Genomic DNA, 18197 nt, shown 5'->3' with positions numbered 1-18197 from the left:
GCTCCAGGGGCAGAGTGCACACCATCTGCACCTCACTTTGAAAACTACGACCTCAGAAACAAGTGGCTAAAAAGAAAATAATACTTAAGACTTGGTTTATTTTTACAGTATTTCTCTTTTATCCAACTGCCAGCTACTCGAGCTCCTACATCAACCAGACAGCGCGTCCTTTCTAGTGAGCAGTTTTCCGGAAACCAACCCTAGGTCTGTGACGTCATGCACCCCGAAAGCACCCAGGGCCAGGTGCCAGCGCCGAGACCCTCACTTCTCTTTCAAAAAGGATATGATTCATAGTCCAGCGTCTGTGTGAGCACCCCAGTGAGGACAAACTCCGCGTTGTGCACCTCTGGGGGAAGCAGAGCCACACACAGCGTTAGGGCCAACCCATGCCAGGCCGCGCCCGCAGGCCCAGGACACGCCACAGGACAGACCGCGCCTACCTATTCCTCGGGCAAAGTACTCTCCACACAGGTGCAGGTCGTTTTCACAGGATATCAAGATGATCTCCGACAGGCTCTGAGGAAAAGAAGAGGAGCACCTCGGTGACAAGAGCCTCGCCCGGGACTACCCGGGACGACCAGGGACAGCACAGTCCTCCTCGCTCACCTTGTTCTGCTTGTGTTCCATGAGCTTCCGGAAGGATGGCTGCTTGGCCAGGACTTTTCCTCCAGCACATTCCACAATCGCTTTCATAGTTGAAAGGCTTGGGCAGATTCCAGGGGTGATATAAAAATATTTTGCCTTAAAGTAAAATTAAAATATACATACTATTTCTTGAATGCTCTGATTTTTAGAATTTATACATTTTCATACTCTACCCTGAGATTTTAACAAAAGGTGGAACTTCCTGAAATTTTGAAATTGAATTCCCCCACTAATTAGGCCTAGAAAAACCCCAGAATGTCAGTTTGAGAATAGCTAAGCACTTTTCCATATGAAACATGACCTGTGATAATCAAAAGTGACCAGATCCCTAAGTTCCTAAAAGAAATGGGGTCGGGGCTGGGGCTGGGGCTCAGTGGCAGAGCACTTGCCTAGCATGTGTGAGGCACTGGGTTCAATCCTCAGCACCACATAAAAATAAATAAAGGCATTCTGTCCATCTACAACTACAAAAGAAAAAAAAAAAAGAAATGAAATAAAAAGAAAAGAATGGAGTACTCTGTGAATAGGCAAGACTGTTGTAAGCATTTTTCACAATGTCCTGGGGAATGACTGAACCCACACCTGCATCCCCAGCCCTCTTTACTTTTTGAGACAAGACCTCATTAAGTTGTTGGGATGGGCTTGAACTTCATCCTCCTGCCTCAGCCTCCCACGTGGCTGGGAAGACAGGAGGCACCACCACACCTAGCTCACAATTTCTATAAAGTTGTAAATCCATATTCCCTTTCACCACACTTCCTGCCGAGCAACAGACTGACAGCACCACTTCTGGCCCGCAGTCTTCCTTGTCTTTATTTTCTACTATCTGGACTCAACCACAGTCAGAATAACACTGACGCCTAAAGACTTAACTTTGTGGCAAGCTTACTCCTATGTATGTCAGGAAATACTACTCTGTTTTCAACTGCTCTTAAAAAAAAAGCCAAATAAATATGTAGACAAGTTCGATTACTTTAGGTAGAGTGCAGGAATGCATCCTAACTCCGTATTCCAAATCACTTCTAATTCCTAAGCTGGCTCCTTAAGAAGTTCAAAGAGCAGATTATCTTTATTGATTTGTTTAGCTCTTTGATTAAAAAAAAAAAAATTCCCAACTGTTTTAAATCTCTTATCTAACAAATATTTTAAAATCTTTAGTTCTGAATTATTTATGCAACTTTCAATTAATATCTTTTCAAGTACCTTCTCCAGCTGGATACATATTTATTGAGAAGAATATAAGCAATGTCCTTGAAAGATTTGTTAAAAGCAGAAAAATGAACTTCAACGTCTGTTAACAACTGGATTATTTATGACCATCTCCTCTGAACATCGTATCTCTAATAAATCTAAATCTCTAATAAATCTATCAGTTTGATTTTTGTACCAATTTTTTTTTAATTTTTTTGTTGTTATAGATGGACACATACCTTTATTTTATTTATTTGTCTTTATGTGATACTGAGGATTGAACCCAGGGCTTCACACGTGCTAGGCAAGCACTCTACCTCTGAGCTACAGCCCCAGCACCATTTTGTACCAATTTTTAAGAAGCTATTGTAAAGAGCAATTCTCCAGGGGTGCTCTGCATTTCCCCACAAGGTGACCGCATGTGGCAGTGTCCTGGGAGGAAAGGCCACTAGACGGCCAGGTGATCACCCAGTCACCAGCACATGCAGCTGGACACCACTATGTGTACCCTGGCTGATGTGGGTTTTCCTCCCAGTGTACCTTAAAGAGCGGAGAAACGTGTGCTCGTTTTAGGGACTCTTCCAAACTGAAAGAGAAAAGGACTTCGGCCTCAGCATCTCGAAGGATGTAGTTCTGCTCATCTGGAAAACAGAAGTGCACACACTCAGAACACGCAGGGGCCTGCAGCGCTGGGGCAGCACAGGTCACTGGTGGCTCCTCTGCCTCTGCAGCCTGGATACTCACAGCTCCCCCTCGTGCTTCATCTACCTCCCTGAAGACAGCCAGACAGAAAAAGGCACATGTTCTTTCTCTGAACAAGCGACCGTCAACTCCTTAAAGAAAACCGCCCAACCAGGGGCCCTCCTGGGCGCTGCCCCTGCCTGCCTGGCGCTCACTGCAGTCCTACACTGTTCTGGGAGCTGGCCAGCTCTCCCCGTCCAGCCCACGGTGAAGAATGCCAGGCCTTGAGGGCCAGCCTCAGTGGCCTCCACATCCAGGTGTGAACAAGGCCAACCCAGCAGAGCCTTGAAGGATATGAGCGTCTATCAGTGAGTGTCAATTAGGTGGGTTGGTCACACCTCACTGGCTTGCCAACACACATTCCCTTTAAGGGTGTAGAAGTGTACAGTGCTCAATCTTCTCTCTCTCTCTCTCTCTCACACACACACACACACACACACAATGGGCCTCCATCAACTTTTAAAGACTTCTGAGGATTTTTAATAGCCTGGCTTTCAGTGTTTACTGGCCTTCAGTTTTAACACCTTCCCAAGGTGCCAAAGTTAAAGTACACAAAACGTCCATCTTCTTATGCCGTGTCTGTGTTCAGAGAAGCCTGCTCCTGCACTGCCTACCCACACAGCACGACGGACAGCTGGACTCGGCCAGACATTCCCAAGGGCAGTGAGGGGTGGAGAGCTGGGCCAGGTGACACGTGTTCCAGGATTTGTGGGCCAAATCCTCTTCCTTTTCTCAAACACTGCCAGTAATGACAGTGGCACCACCGTGATCCCAGTGACTCCAAAGGCTGAGCAGGAAAAGGGGGTGGCCAGTGTGAGGTCAGCCTCAGCCACTCAGCTACAGCCTACCTCACAGATAAAAATAGAGAGGGCTGGGGACGCAGCTCAGTGGGGAAGCATCCCTGGGCACAATCTCCAGTATAGAAAAAAAGAAATCAATGCTTTACAAATGTGAAAAGCTTTCTTTACTCATGGACAGTCTGCCGACCCTCTGGCAGTCCCGTCACTACATAAACTCAACATCCAGCGCAAAAAACGAGTTTGGACACAGACCTTATACTCTATAAAAATTAACTCAAGGTAGAAGATAATATAGGAGAAAATCTACGTGACCTTGGGTTCAATGATGACTTTTCGATACTACATCAAAGGCATGATCAGTGGAAGAAAAGAATTCCTAAGCTGGACTTCACCTACAATTAATAACATCTATTCTGTAAAATACGTTGTCAAGAGAAGGAGAAGGTAAGCCACAGACTGGTAGAAAATGTTCGTAAGAGACTTACTGACAGAACTATTACTAAACATCTAGAGAACTCTTTAAAACTCAACGGGAAGAAAACACACATACTGATGAGAAAATGGGCAAAGGTTGTGACCTCACCAAGGAAGACGAATGGCAAATGGGTAGGTGAAAAGACAGTCAGCATCAAAAGTCAACCAAGTCATGCCTACACACACCTGGCACAACCACCAGCATCCAGAACACAGCACCACACGCTAAAAAGCACGTGGAGCAACCCGGACTCTCAGCCATTACTAGCAGGAGTACAAAATGGTACAGTGGAAGACAGTTTGGCAATTTCTTACAAAACTAAACACACTCTGACCACGGGATCCAGGAACAATGCTCCTGGTGTTTACCCAAACGAGCGGAAAGCATGTCCACAAAAAAGCCTGTGCAAATGTTTACAGCAGCTTTAGCGGAAAATGCCAACATTTAGAAGCAGCCACATCCTCTTTCATAGGTGAAGGGATAGCAAGAGGACTGTGCTCAGTGTTGAAAAGAAGCTCAAGCCATAGGCAGACATGGAGGAATCTCACAAGCACACTGCTGAGGGAAAGAAGCTATATAATTGCAACTACAGGACTTTCTGGACAAGGCAGAACCACAGACACAATAATAAAACGATCAGTGGTGGCCAAGGGCTGGTGAGGGGGACACGAACAGGCAGAGCACAAGATTGTTCCGCAGGACCCTGTAACTGTGGCTGTCCGTCACTATACATCTGTCGAAGCCCAACAAATGTGCAATGCCAGGAGAACAAGAGGGAATATTATGAACCACAGGCGACCACAGCCCAAAGGTCCACACAGGTCCACTGTAACTACTGTGCCACCCTGGCGTGGAATGCTGGTCATGGGTGTGAGCATGTGTGCATGCAGAGAATCTCTGCCCTTTCTGCAATTTTGCTGGGAATCTCAACTACCCTAAAAAAAAAAAAAAAAGGTTCCTTTTAAACAGAATCATTACTAAGTTGGAAAAATTCTCTTAGAAACTCTAGAATTTGAAGGGTACAATATAAATTTTCTCAATATTAAATGCCTATAACTGAACTACTTGATAAGTCTCAAAGATCAATACAGCAAACATCTATTCACAATGCAATAATGAAATAAAAGTCAACCAGAATTTTCCACCAAATATGAAATGTGAATTTTTTAAACAGATAAGAGAGTCTGTTCTCACAGGCTGGGGCCACCAAGCAGCTCCGAGAGTCCCAGAGACCCACGCTGCAGGGCTGCCATGCTGTGTGTGGTGACAGCCCCCTGGGGCCCACCGCCCCCTACACAGCAGAACCCGAGGAATCACAGCATTTCAACTGAAAACAGCGTGTCACACTCCACACAGCATGGCTCTTCATGTTACAGAAAACTGGGGGCCACAACACATCTGTAGTAATTGTATCTACAACTATTTCTTCTGTCTTGTCCTCTGTTTCATTAGTATCTTATCACTTAAAATTTCCAAAATTTCAGGATACTACTTAACATGTGAGCCGTGTTATTCATGGATTCCATACTTGCAAATCTGCCTGCTCTAAAACGCGTCTGTAACCCCAAAACCAATGCGGGGGAAGCTTGTCTTGCCCTTGGTGCCTGTGCCCCTACCTACCAGACCGGGGCCCCTGGGATCCAGGACGCACATGGAGAAGCTTGCAGTTCCTGCTGGGGTAGGGTATAGGCAGACACGATGACCAACGGAACTCAAGATGTAAAGGCACACGCTCATCTGGGCTCTACTGTCTCCAAGGAGAAGAGCACAGGACACGGGCCTGCTGTGCACGTGGCAAGGACCTAAACACATGCGGGGGCCCTCCATGATCCACAAGGGTCCTCCCCACATCCAGCCCCAAACACAAGCACTCTGATCCACAGCAGCTCAACTGAAAGCAGGTCACAACTTGTCCCTCCAATAGGAACCAATGCTCAAAACTGTACCTGGACATCTGCGTGCACCTGTTCTCCCTCCAAAAAGAGGAGAACTTGCACTTCATAGACAGTGAGACTGTCACTTGCGGCCACATTTCCAATAGAATACACGAAGCAGAGAACAGAGGGGGATGTGGAGCTTATGTGTCCCTGACATCATTCAGATGACCAAGACTTTCATATTTCACCGTAAAACGTAGAGATACCAATCAGATGAATCACTGGCACATGAAATAAATTCATAAGCTTAAATGAATAATTAGCAAACACTTAAACAACACTCTAGTTGTATATTTGGATAAAAACGCAGATCAATCTGGTAAAGAGACCGAAGCCCCTGGCGCAGCACAGCAAGCCGCCACTCACCAAGGAACTTCTGACACTTGAAGCACTCTTCCAGCCACTCCGGCGTCACGATGTGCTTTACCACAGAGATGGCCGTCAGGAACTTCACAGTACGCGTCACCTTGCTGGCGATGAGGTGGGTGCACTTCTGCGCAGACTCAGCAACCTCCCCGCCAAGGATGTAGAGCTTCTGGAGCCAGCAACGGAGGGGAGGGGAAGTGCCAGTGAGCAGAAGGGCCAGGCAGGACCCCCTGGGGCCGGGAGCAGGTCGCCCACCTGGCCCAGAGCAAGCACACAGGGCACTTCTGTAGCCATCTCTGCAGAATCAGTCGCCCAGCAGCAGCAACTGCCCTCAAAGAACTAGCAGAAGTGCCCAGGAATGGCAGCTCGCTTCCAAGTAAAAAGTGGACATGCCCAGACCTTCCAAAGGAAAAGAGGGGTCACTGCTGCCCCACTATTTCCACTTTAAAAGTGATGGCACAGGGCTGGGGCTGCGGCTCAGGGGTAGAGCGCTCGCCTGGCATGCGTGGGCCCTGGGTGTGATCCTTAGCACCACATAAAAATAAAATAAAGGTATTGTGTCCACCTACTTAACTAAAATATAAATATTTAGAAAATAAAAGTGATGGCATGAGACTGGACCAAGAAGCAGAGTGTAAGGAGACCTCCAGTCACACTCACATCTTAAAAGAAGAAAGAGTAAATTAGATTTATAATAATAGCATTTATAATTTCTTTTCCTTAAAAGAAATTAGGAGTATGATGTATGAATCCAGCCTTATGTAAGCCAGTTATTTTTTAAAAGTGTTTTATCAGTATATAACACCCACACAGAATAGCGGGTCTCACTGTGGCACACACACAGGCACAGGATTTGATCAACTTCAGTCCCCAGTATATATCCCCAGAGGTCCACTAATGACACCACCCTCCCCACCAAAACCAAACAGGATCTCATCATCTCTCATACTGCTGTTTCAAAAACTGTATTTTTGATTCTGTTCCCACTTATCATTTAACATATACAACCTCCCCCACATCCTGAGTTAACCTCCTTTTTCCCAGAAAACTAATCCTGATAAACTGTGTTTCAATCAGAGAACCCATAGAGTTCAACGGGCCCCTGGAAGCCAGAGACTTTATGGAAATGACATTCAAGTGGCACACATACACAATGGAATATTAGCCATGAAGAAGAAGGGAATTATGGCATTTCCTGCCAAATGGATGGAACTGGAGACTCTCATGCTAAGTGAAATAAGCCAATCCCCCAAACCAACAGTCGAATGTTCTCTCTGATATGCAGATGCTAGCACACAACGGCAGGTGGTGGTGGGACAGAAACTCATTGGACTGGATAAAAGGGAATGAAGGGAGGGGGAGGGGAAGAGGAAAGACAGTGGAATAAAGTGGACCTAACTTTCCCATGTTCATATATGAATACAGGAACAGTGAAACTCCACATCACATACATCCACAAGAACGGGAAGCTGCACTCCACGTATGGATGTTAAAATATATTCTAGCGTCATATATAACTAAAAAGAACAAATTTTTTAAAAATAAAAAAAAAAAATGATATTCAAGAATTGTAAATGTCACACAGTGATAAAAATGGCTCCTGGGTCCCACGTCTGAATAAAAAACCAAGCACTGAAATGTGACGTTGACGTATGACGTGACCTTCAGAACTAGGCAGGAAGTGACTTGATGGCTAGATGTTAACCAGACAGACTCCTACAGCACTTCGTAAGAGAAGACCACCATGACCAGATAGCCGGGTTCCACACTGGCTTCATGAGCAGCTAGCCGGAGACACACACACACACACACACACACACGCACACACAGTGCTGACGGGCCCGCGGGGCAGAGCAGGTCACCTTGATGTACTGCTGAACCTGGCCAGGCTCGAATCCCGTGAAGAGCACAAACGGGGTCAGCTCTGGAGTCAGCTTTTTAGTAGGAGGCGGTAAATCCTCAATCCTACAAGACACAGGCACCAAACAGTGAGGAGCTCAATGTTTCCTGATAATCTGAGTGTTCCTAGTAAGCAAGGGAGTCATCAGTCCAGCAGCTACGAGAGTGTGTGTGGCACTGTCCTCCCTTTCCCACTGACATCAAGTCACCCCAAGAGAGACCATGTCAGAACCGCCAGGAGAGGCACCAGCTAACTTCTGGTTACCATCAACGTGCCCTTCCTCATTGAGCGAGTCCCCCCAGTTCACTTTTTAAATGCACTTTGAATGGAGGCAAATATTAAAGCTGGTTTTCCCACTTTGCTGACTTTGCTAGCTTCACTATTTTAACACTGCTCTCCACTTCCTGCAAGTTTTAAAACTAACTGTGTGTGACTGGGGTGGACCCCCACTGTCATAGGCACACAAATCGTAGCTGGCCAAGGAAGAGCGCCCGGTAGCCTGCTGTCCTAACTCCAGCCTGTCGTCCGCCCTAAGTACCCAACGAGCTGCCCCACTGCGGCACGCAGCCTAACCAGGCCTCCAGGTGCTCACATCTGCCTGGCACCTCAGCACATCCTATCTCAGTTTATATTTGAAGGAGATGGTCAAGCCAATCTCGTAGTTAGGATCTCATTCGGTTTGTGAGCTGGACCTGGGAGGGCAGGAGAGGACAATGGGGACAACTCCGGCTGCTTTTCATCCACAGGCTCGGAACCAAGGTTGCTCTAGAACCGAGAAAGAGGTGGCTTGGCACCTGCCGTGCCCTGCTCCCTGACCAGACTGGCCAGCGTGTCTGCACCAGACGAGTCTAAGGTCTGCACGTGAATCTGCCACACAGGCCACCCCACCACAGCCAGCCGCCTGAGGCACGCCTCGCCCCAGCTGCCCAGCTGCCGCGGTCCTCTTGCCCGCCCCGGCCTGCACTGCCCGCCCCGCCCCGCCCCAGCCTCCCTCCACTCTGGCCTGCTGCGGGTCACACACCTCCACCCAGGAACCGCAGCTCCGGGCGGCCAAGAGGCCCAGTGCGTGCTCTGGGGGGGTGCACCCACAGCAGCCTGGCCTGGGCTGGCCCAGGGCTCCAGCTGCTGCCCCACAGCAGCTTCTGTTTTAATGCTGGGGCTGTGGTAAGCTTTTCCTTAAATAAAAACTTTTTTTGTTGCTTTTTTAGTAAAAAAGCAAAAATGTGTCTTTATTCACTCTCTGCAGCAATAAAATGAGGCGCGCTGTGACACATCATGAAGGAGAGAACTGGACTTTCAGGTCCAGCTCGTGGGAAGTACCCCGAGGCCCGCGCCGACCACCCGACTCTGGGAAGGGACCTGTGAAGGACGGCCAGATCATACCTGGCCCTTTTGGAAGAAGGCTGGACGCTGGCGACTTCGTTCTGCTTCAGTTTGGGAGGTAACCTTCCACCCTGTAATGCAAACACCGTCCATCAGCTCAGTCTCCACGCGACACAGAAGCCTCGGGGCGCGTGTCGAGGGACCCAGTCACCACTGGCAGCCAGAACCCACTCGCCACCCTCAGGACAGAGCTCACCTGGGGAACTGGCACGGGCAGGTCGGAGGGGAGGCCATGCTCCAGAGACCCCCAAGTCACTTTGGCTTTCTCCCACGACCCACCAAGTCCTCCAGCTCCCGGGAAAGCCTCTGCCAGCTTCTGTCCTCACCTCGTGTCATATATCCAGTCCTCAACCCAAACTCCTCAGAACTGTTTTTATTTCAAGTATTTTATCCTGTGCCCCAACTTGGAATGTGAAAACTATAATCCCTGCAGTCACATCTCCCTAAAGAGACTTCTAAAACAGGAACATCATCCACAGTATCATGAAAGACACATGACCATCAGATTAACAGTGCTACCAAAGGCAAGACAAGGTACTGAACTTCCTGACTTCATCTCAGGAAGGAGCCGAGATCCTCTAGAACCAGCTCAAGCATCTGGACGGGGGCAGAAGAGAGCCCCAGCTCCCTGTGGGGTCTTGACAAAGCCAGCCCCTCAATCCTGCCCTATCCTTGTCCACTCCTCCTCCACATTTTATTTCGGGGGGGGTACTGGGGATTGAACTCAGGGACACTCGACCACTGAGCCACATCCCCAGCCCCATTTTGTATTTCATTTACAGACAGAGTCTCACTGAGCTGCTTAGCACCTCGTTCTTGCTGAGACTGGCTTTGAACTCACCATCCTCCTGCCTCAGCCTCCTGAGCTGCTGGGATGACAGGCGTGACGTGCACCACCGCACCTGGCCCTCCTCCACATTTTGAACTCAGAGGTTCTCTCTGTGTCCCACCACGTGAACCGCACTGCTTTCACAGCTACCTCCAGACCACGTCAGTCGCCCCAACTCCCAGTCCCCGACCACCACTGCTGCCGTGTCCAGATGTGCAGATCTGCACGGCACCGGAGACCACCCGGCCTCTCGGACCCGCAGGACCAGCTCCTCCTAAGCCGCAGAGGGGCATCTTTGCCATGTTACCCAGGCTTCCTGGAGCTGCTGGGCTCAAGCCATCCTGCCTCGGCCTCCCAAGCAGCCAGGACCACAGGTGTGCACCCAGGGGGCTCTGGGACTCTGCATTTTAAAGATACAGGTTGCCATATGTGACAAGGTGTACGTGGTCCTAGGTCTTAGGCCACAAAGCACTGACTAACGGGGAGGACACTGCTGTCCTCACAGTGCCAACATACCTCAGGCAACTGCGGCAACAGAGGTTCCAAGTGAAATGACCGAAATGTAACTGGACAGACACTCAATGTGGAGAATCAGCCAGTCAGAAAGCAAGGTTCCACCTGTCCACCTCGCGGGGGGGACAGGACCCTCCACATCCACAGCCACGTGCCTGGAGCGAGCCACGCCCACACTCCAGCTTCCCAACGGAGCCAGCCTGGCCTCCCAGAGGCCTCCCCGGCACAGCAGCCTTTGGCCTCCTGCACTCTGGCCTGCGGTGGGCCCCACACCTACTCTACTAGCAGCCTCCACCTCGGGCCTCTCCCCATGGAAAGCAGGACTAGCTTCCCACTTTATTCTGTTCTCCAGGTCCAGACACAGTCCTCTGCTCCTCGAGGCAACAAGGCTCCCCGCCACACATGAGGACGGACAGGAGTCACCAACCATCAGAGACACAGGCCCGGGGCACGGGACCTCCCATGACAAGGAGGACACAGCCTTCACCTGTGATCACGCTGGCAGATGATGGGAACGTTTTCACTCCCAAACACGACCTTGAAACACACCCCACCGCACTGCAAGGCACAGCAGTACCAGGGGACGTTTCGTCTGACGTACCATCAACAGCTCTGCCGACACCTTCAGGGGGACTCGCCAAGCATCTAGAGAGAGAGAGAGAAGGTACGTCCCACCATGACACTCTGCTGTGCAGGCCTCTCCTGGGCTGCTGCTCATGCCGACCCAGGGAGACAGGGAGAACTGCACCACATGTAGGAGACAGGTGAGGGCCAGCTGTGAGCACCGAGGCTTCCAGGTCCTGCGTGGCACCTCTGTGAAGTGGCGCACACAACTGGCAGCAAACACGGAGACCAACTGAAGGCACTTGCCACCTCTCTCCTGCCGTGTGGCTAGACACTTGTAAAAGAGGGAGTCCGGGTCTGGGTGTCACAGTCTGGCCACTAACACATGAGTGACGATGAGATGTGACAGGAAGGACACACCCGACAGGGAGAGGCTCACCAATGGGACCAGCACGCTCACACTGTGGGCAAGAGTCCCTGCAGAATGGCTTCAGAGTTGAGGTCAAGCCAGCAGGTGCGTTACAGGGACACAAAACAGGGCTCAGGGACAAGAAGAGCTTTCCCATGATTAAAGCCACCCTGGTAACATCAGGATGGGCTTCCTTAAGAGAAGGTCCAAGCACCCCTTGAATGACCTTTGTGAACCCTGTTCGACTCTGCAGGGCAGAGGAAGCACTCAGGGTGCCCTGTCTGCAGGGGGTGGGGAGCCTCCCGGGTCTTATCTCTCAGACCAACAAAAGCCTGGGCAGCACAGAGGAGTGTGGAAAGGGAACAGGAAGAATAAGACCTGGCAGAGGCCCCCACCGCCCAGCCCAGCGTGTGAGCCCAGGTGGCAGGCGGCTCCCAGCACTCCGAGAAGCCAGCCGGGGCGGGGGCTCCACTCACCCAGCAGATTCAGAACCAAGTGCTGAGTGGGCGCGAAGGGGTCCTGCAGGTTGAAGGCTGTGTAGCGGCTGTACTGGATCTGCCGCAGGGCCTCGAAGTTCCCCAGCAGGATGTCCCCCAGCCACTGGGCGTTCACACACGGGATCCTCCACTCTTTGGCTTTTTCATACTTTAAACCAGTTGGTCTTTTTTGTTTTTGAGGAGAAAGCACATTTATTAAATGTTAGCACTATCTACTGTAAATTGGTATTTATTTTCACAAAAAACAAAAACATGACTCCAAACAGCAGTGGCGGGCACACTCTGGGGTCCCTGGTGCAGGTACAGGCATGCGGGGCCTGACTGGGCCACAGCCGCCCGCACACCTCATTCCTTTACCGAAACCCGCCAGTCGCCCTTCCACTAATCCCTTCCAAGTCACAGCTCAAGTGACTCGCAGGTGATCCTGCCATGCTCCCACGAACATCACTGCTGAGCTTTTCACAGACCTCAGTCTACCCAAGCACAGCACGTTAGAAACAGCGGTCCCAACAGCCGCTCTGCGGGGTGTGACCTCCGACTAAACGCGGTTTCCAACCCAGCTTACTCTTTACAGATGAGCACTGTGTTGCTCCGGCACAGGTACCCTGTGTATTTGGCACCTGCCAAATACGCCATTAGCTTCAGGTCGTCCCTGTCACTGTCAACAAATCCAGTCACGGAGATAATCTACGGAAGAAAGAACAAGTAAGGTTAGACCCAAAACACAAGGACGACTTCTTCAACTTCTTGGTTGCTTTCCTTCTTTTGCATTATGGGGCATACAAGGTAATGCCAGTCTTAAGCAGTGACGGGCAGACCTTCATCACCAGTGACCTTGCTGCAGTGAGACCTCCTGGAGCGGAACACTGTGGCCCGCCGGGACTGTGCACATGCGCCCAAACTAAGGAGGCGGGCACACTCCAAGCATGCACACTCTGCCACAATGCTGTTGTGCACAACCGGGACACTGTTGCAACTGTCACAATTACCTAGCAAATGACTACCTCGCAAAGGATAACCAATCAAAATATGCCTCACATAATCCTAGCACCTCCGGAGGTTGAGGCTGGAGGATGGCGAGTTCAAAGCCAGCCTCAGCAACAGTGAGGTGCTAAGCAACTCAGTGAGACCCTGTCTCTAAATAAAATACAAAATAGGGCTGGGGATGAGACTCAGTGGTTGAGTGCCCTTGGGTTCAATCCCCAGTACTAAAAAAAGAAAAACAATGTACCTCACCATAGAAAGGAAGACAGAGGGGACAATGTGTGACAGGGCTGACCGGGGGTGAGCTGGGACAGGTCTCTGCCAGGCCAGGCGGCACTAACATGCAGCCCTGTCTCTGCCCCTTTGTGCCAGGGCCACAAGAGCGCTGCACACGACCCCTTATGGAGGGAAGGCACACGAGATACCAAGTCCAGGAAGAAGTCGGTGCGAAGACGAAGGGACAGGGCTGAATGCAGAGTGGTAAGACCGCGGGAGCCACGGCCAACAGGGTTCCGTCAGGGATGCGAAGGAGTCAGTCCTTCACTTCCCTCGACAACCCCAGTGCCAAGAGCTTTAGACGGGCAAACCCACAACTGATAGTGTTCTCCAGCAGTGGCTGCTGCTAAGGCCAAATGCTTAATGTGTGTTAGGATTTCACACCAAAAGCGCCAGAGACTGGAGAATCTGTTAAATATCTACTACGTGCAGGAAACTGACTGAAATGGGAAAGAGAGGAAACAAAGAATCCCCACACCAGGCACTTCTCAGCGGGGCCAGAGAACACTGAAGAAGGAACGGACCTTCCATGCTGGACAGGCACCCATTTCCCCGAGAAAAGTGGCCAGAAACCACACAGAGGCTCCTTACGTGCTGTGAGCAGGGCTTTCCCCCCGGCGGGAAGGCCACTGGGAAGTGAAGGGCCCGGTGAGGCGGCACCATCTTCCTCCTCTTCAGCACCGTGTTCAGCCAGTGCGCAGTGACACACCGCTTTCTTTCTCTGATCGCCTATGGAACACAAGACCACAGGTAGTTGTTTGGGAATTTTTCCTACAATGGGACTGAACTCAGAATGGTGAGACTGGATGAGTACAATGTCCCACTAGCAGATTTCATGACATTCAGCACACAATCTGCTAACCCAGCAAACTGCAACGGTGTGGCTGATTACTCCCAATGAAGCAACCTGAAGATGTCTCCAGGGACAAGAGCCTGCAACGAGTGGTAAGAGCAGCAAATTTCAGGACAACCTTTAGGAGTAACTTGAATCACGAACGACACTGAGGATGGTCAAATTAGAACGCCTCCATAAGAACAAAAAGGGTCCCAGGTAAATCAAAGTATAAAAGTGTAACCATCCATCCAGAATTAACCTCAGGGAAAAAGCTCACCAGTGTTTCTACATTTTTAACAGCAAAGCGGATCCAGGAAGAGCTACCTCTCTAAGGGAGCTTTGTCCTTCCTCTGTGGTGCTGGTGGGAACCCAGGCCCTGCATGCGCTGGCAGTGCTTGCGCTAAGACCACCCTTGGCCCAGGAGGGCTTTCTAAAGGCTCTCTGTCACGTTGACATCTACAAATAAGAACTGTTATGAAGAGACAAAGACGGAATTTCCGGGCTAGAGAAGGAAGCAGCTGCCCAGCGGTCTGGAGGTGCCTGCCTCCGGGACCCCTGCCTGCAAAGCGCTCATGGTTCCAAATCCTTTCTGCAGGTGGCTTGATAATGACTGGAAGGAGGGCTTATCCCTCCTAATGCTACCTGCAATTTCCTTTCTTCACTGTTCAAAGAGTGTCCACAAAAGCATCTAGGCCACCAAAAACTCCATGAACATTAATAAGAAGCAACTTTTCTACTTCTAGAGGTAGAAAAAAAGTTCTTCCCCAAAAGTACCCAGCACTAGAAGCTGAGAGCTACACACAGGAAGGGCAGCTGGCACCAGGCATGGGTGAGGGGCTTCCTTACCTGCGCATACATGCTGCTGACCTGGCTCTCACAGAGGAGGTGTGTGCAGCGGCTGGTGAACGTGGGGTCCACAGTGCCACCGTGTGCCTGGATTATCTGCACCAAAGAGCCAAAGTTGTCATCAACTATCAGGAGAACTCTAAGTCCCAACAGGAGGGCTATTAAGAGGACCACCACACACCCACACGGCACAGAGAGAGGTGACATTTATCACTCCCCCACACGGCACAGAAGGAGAGGTGACATTTGTGCCTGCCACACCCAGCACTAGAAAGCGAAGTGAGCCCCAGCGCCCATTCCATCCCAATTCCCAGGGAGGACACCCTGACATTATCATTGAGCCACGGAGCTCAACTTGCCCCAGCTCCATCCCCAGCACCCCCCATCCCACCCCCTCCACCTGCTTCTCTTGAATCCATTTACAGTTTACTTTTTTTTTTTTAAATGCTTTCCTCTTAAAGCATGGTTTTCCATCTTGGCACTACTGACATTTTGCAACTTGGACCAGTGCTGGGGCCACCCTGAGCAGCAGACGGTGTGCGGCAGCCTCCCTGACCTCAACCCCTACCCTCCAGCAGTGGCTCCCCTGGCCGAGAGCTAAGCATGCCTGTGAACACTGCCAACTGTCCCCGAGGACAGATGTGCCCCTCAAGAACCATTACTCTAAAAGGAAAGGAAAAGACAGGAAATCAGAATGACATCAGTAAATACCAAACACTGATTTTTAGACTCAGGTTTAGGGGTGAAGGGACCATTCTGCTCCTTGACAGCAACGATACATGGCACCGGGGATGTGTCAAAGCTCCAAACGCTGCCCAGAAGGAGCGTCTGCACGTTAGCTGAAACACTCAAAAAGGCCCACAAGAAAAGCTGTCTCCCTCCCTCCTCACTGTGGTGAGCGGGAACTTGTTTCCTCAGTGACACTCCCAACGGCCTCAGGAGGTACGAGGCCCTGCCTCTGTACAAGCTCCTGCCTCTGCCAGCAGCTGCCACCAACTCGTCCTCTGCCATCCATGCCCAGCTCAGGCTTGGTGCAGCTTCTGAGCACCCTGGGTGCCATCTGTGGGCCTGCTCCTCCTCTGAAGGCCTCCCCTCCCATGGACAGGATCCTGCTGGCCTCGATTCCGTCCCACCGCCACTTAGCTCAGCCATGTGGTTCAATGCTGGGTGCACCTTTGCTTCCTCGAGCCAGCAATTACCCTGGCCCCCTGCTCTCTTCCCTTTTCTATGCAACTCGCACCCTTTCACGATTTTATTCCTGACATCACAGAAATCTGTGTGCAGGGGTTTAAATGCGGCCACAAAGGATCTGACGCTCTGAGAGTCGGAGTTCCACTCCTGCAGCATGGAGCTCGGGCTAGACTTAGACACCAGCTGGCTCCCTCCTTCCGTCTCAGCCACCCTCTTGGGAAGGAAGTCAGGCCATTCTGCAGCCATCCAAGTAGCCCGGAGAGCCTATGTGGTGAGGAAGTGGGCCTCTGAGTGGCCCCTCAGCAGCTCCAACGGCTGCACAAGCCAGCCTGGGTCACAGCTACCCTAGCCACTTTAGGATTCCTGACCCAAGGGGCAACTGAGATCATGAAAGCTTCTTGTCTGAAGCGTCTAAGCTCTGGAGTAATTTGTTACACAGCAAACAAATGCCGACCGCACATCCTGCTCCATCTATCAGCCACAGTCCGACTCGCTCCAGCTCCTACTCCCTCATCTTCCCTCTCACCCTAGGCCTCCCTTCCCCATTCAGGAGCAGTGGCTCCCTGAGAAAGGGTGAGGGCTCTGACTGCAGGAGCCTCCATACACCTCACCACGCTTGGCGGACTGGTGGCTGCACGTTACTCTAGACTGGAAATCACTGTCACTTAGAGTTTTAAAGATGCTCATGGAAACGGCTCCATGTGCCACATATCAGGTGCAACACCCTATGCAGACCCTCAGCTTTTAACATTCTCCCTCCACTGAGCTTTGAAGTCCTTCCTCCAGTGTTCGGAACATTCAGAGTTGCCCAAACACTGTTCTCTCGTTCCTTTTGGCTGGAGACACGTGTCATTACGTTGTAAGCTGTTTTCTGAATGCTTTTCCCCCTTCATTTTCTCTATTCCCAAACTCCTACTACCGATGGAGGATTTCTTATATAACCCTTTAACATAAAACAAAATGAAATAAAACAACAAGAAAAAACGACTACCTTTCATACTTGAGTTTTGTTCTATTTTAGGAAAGTTTCTGAATGTCACTTTCTTAACTTCTGGCACTTTTCTAACTGCTCTCTCAGCAATGCCTCCTGTTCCTCCCACCCTGCCCTGGCTCAGCTGTCATCACCCCTCAGCTGGCCAGGCGGTCACCCTCCTGGCTGGTTTCAAAGTCAGCAGTTTACCAACTTCACTGACAACTTCACTCACCCTTTTCTATTAAGGTTCCAAGAGGGAGAAGTCAAATTCACTGTAACACAGCAAGTAAGTAGGGTCTTAGAAGACAGGCAGCCTTTGCCCCTGCCCTGTCCTGGCTCCAGGGCCCCGGCCTGCAGCCTGGACCTTCCATCCACTTCTGCCTATGGCTTCTGCAGACTCCTGCCTTGGCTAAAGCTGCTCCAGCTGGACAGTCCTCCTGCTTACCCTGTAAGACTGAGCCCAGAAATCACCTCTTCCAGAGCTCTTAACACCCAGCACCCTAAGAAGTCAATGTTCTCTCTTAGGCTCCCAGAACACCCTGTGCCATCCCTGTCTGCCAGACCTCGGACTGCCTGTGTTTACCTGTGTCCCTGTCAGCCTGCCCAGGTCCTGAAGCAGGCCTGGCCATGTCAAGGGTCTAAACACAGAGAATGTCAGAGAGAAGCAGAGTCAAGGTGTGCTTGAAACTCATTCTCACTCACTTTTGAAGGCCACTGTGCAAAATAACAACAGACTGCCCTTCCACAATTACACGAGAAGCCTGAGTCCCTCTGACCTGAAGAGGCTGGGATTCTCTAGTACATGTCTTTGAAGAAGTATGTTGAAGACATACACTTTGGTG

The 18197-nt window shown here is 50.6% G+C and overlaps 1 protein-coding gene across 2 annotated transcripts in view; it reads right to left on the bottom strand.

Annotated features, from left to right (window-relative positions):
• Paxip1 (PAX interacting protein 1) overlaps nucleotides 1-18197 on the bottom strand; it is a 46764-nt gene that overhangs the window by 1695 nt on the left and 26872 nt on the right. For both annotated transcript variants that reach the window (XM_071610690.1, XM_071610691.1), the window contains 12 exons: nucleotides 15192-15287; nucleotides 14102-14239; nucleotides 12816-12937; nucleotides 12230-12414; nucleotides 11382-11425; nucleotides 9439-9509; nucleotides 8018-8120; nucleotides 6156-6324; nucleotides 2377-2477; nucleotides 607-741; nucleotides 441-516; nucleotides 287-346 (listed from right to left, as the gene is read on the bottom strand). In XM_071610690.1, the coding sequence (XP_071466791.1) occupies nucleotides 287-346; nucleotides 441-516; nucleotides 607-741; nucleotides 2377-2477; nucleotides 6156-6324; nucleotides 8018-8120; nucleotides 9439-9509; nucleotides 11382-11425; nucleotides 12230-12414; nucleotides 12816-12937; nucleotides 14102-14239; nucleotides 15192-15287 (1300 nt within the window). The remainder of the gene's footprint in view (nucleotides 1-286; nucleotides 347-440; nucleotides 517-606; nucleotides 742-2376; nucleotides 2478-6155; nucleotides 6325-8017; nucleotides 8121-9438; nucleotides 9510-11381; nucleotides 11426-12229; nucleotides 12415-12815; nucleotides 12938-14101; nucleotides 14240-15191; nucleotides 15288-18197) is intronic.

This window comes from Marmota flaviventris, chromosome 1, assembly GCF_047511675.1.
Source record: "Marmota flaviventris isolate mMarFla1 chromosome 1, mMarFla1.hap1, whole genome shotgun sequence".
In the NCBI taxonomy this organism is placed as follows: Eukaryota; Metazoa; Chordata; class Mammalia; order Rodentia; family Sciuridae; genus Marmota; species Marmota flaviventris.
This window is presented reverse-complemented; position numbering and strand designations above follow the sequence as displayed.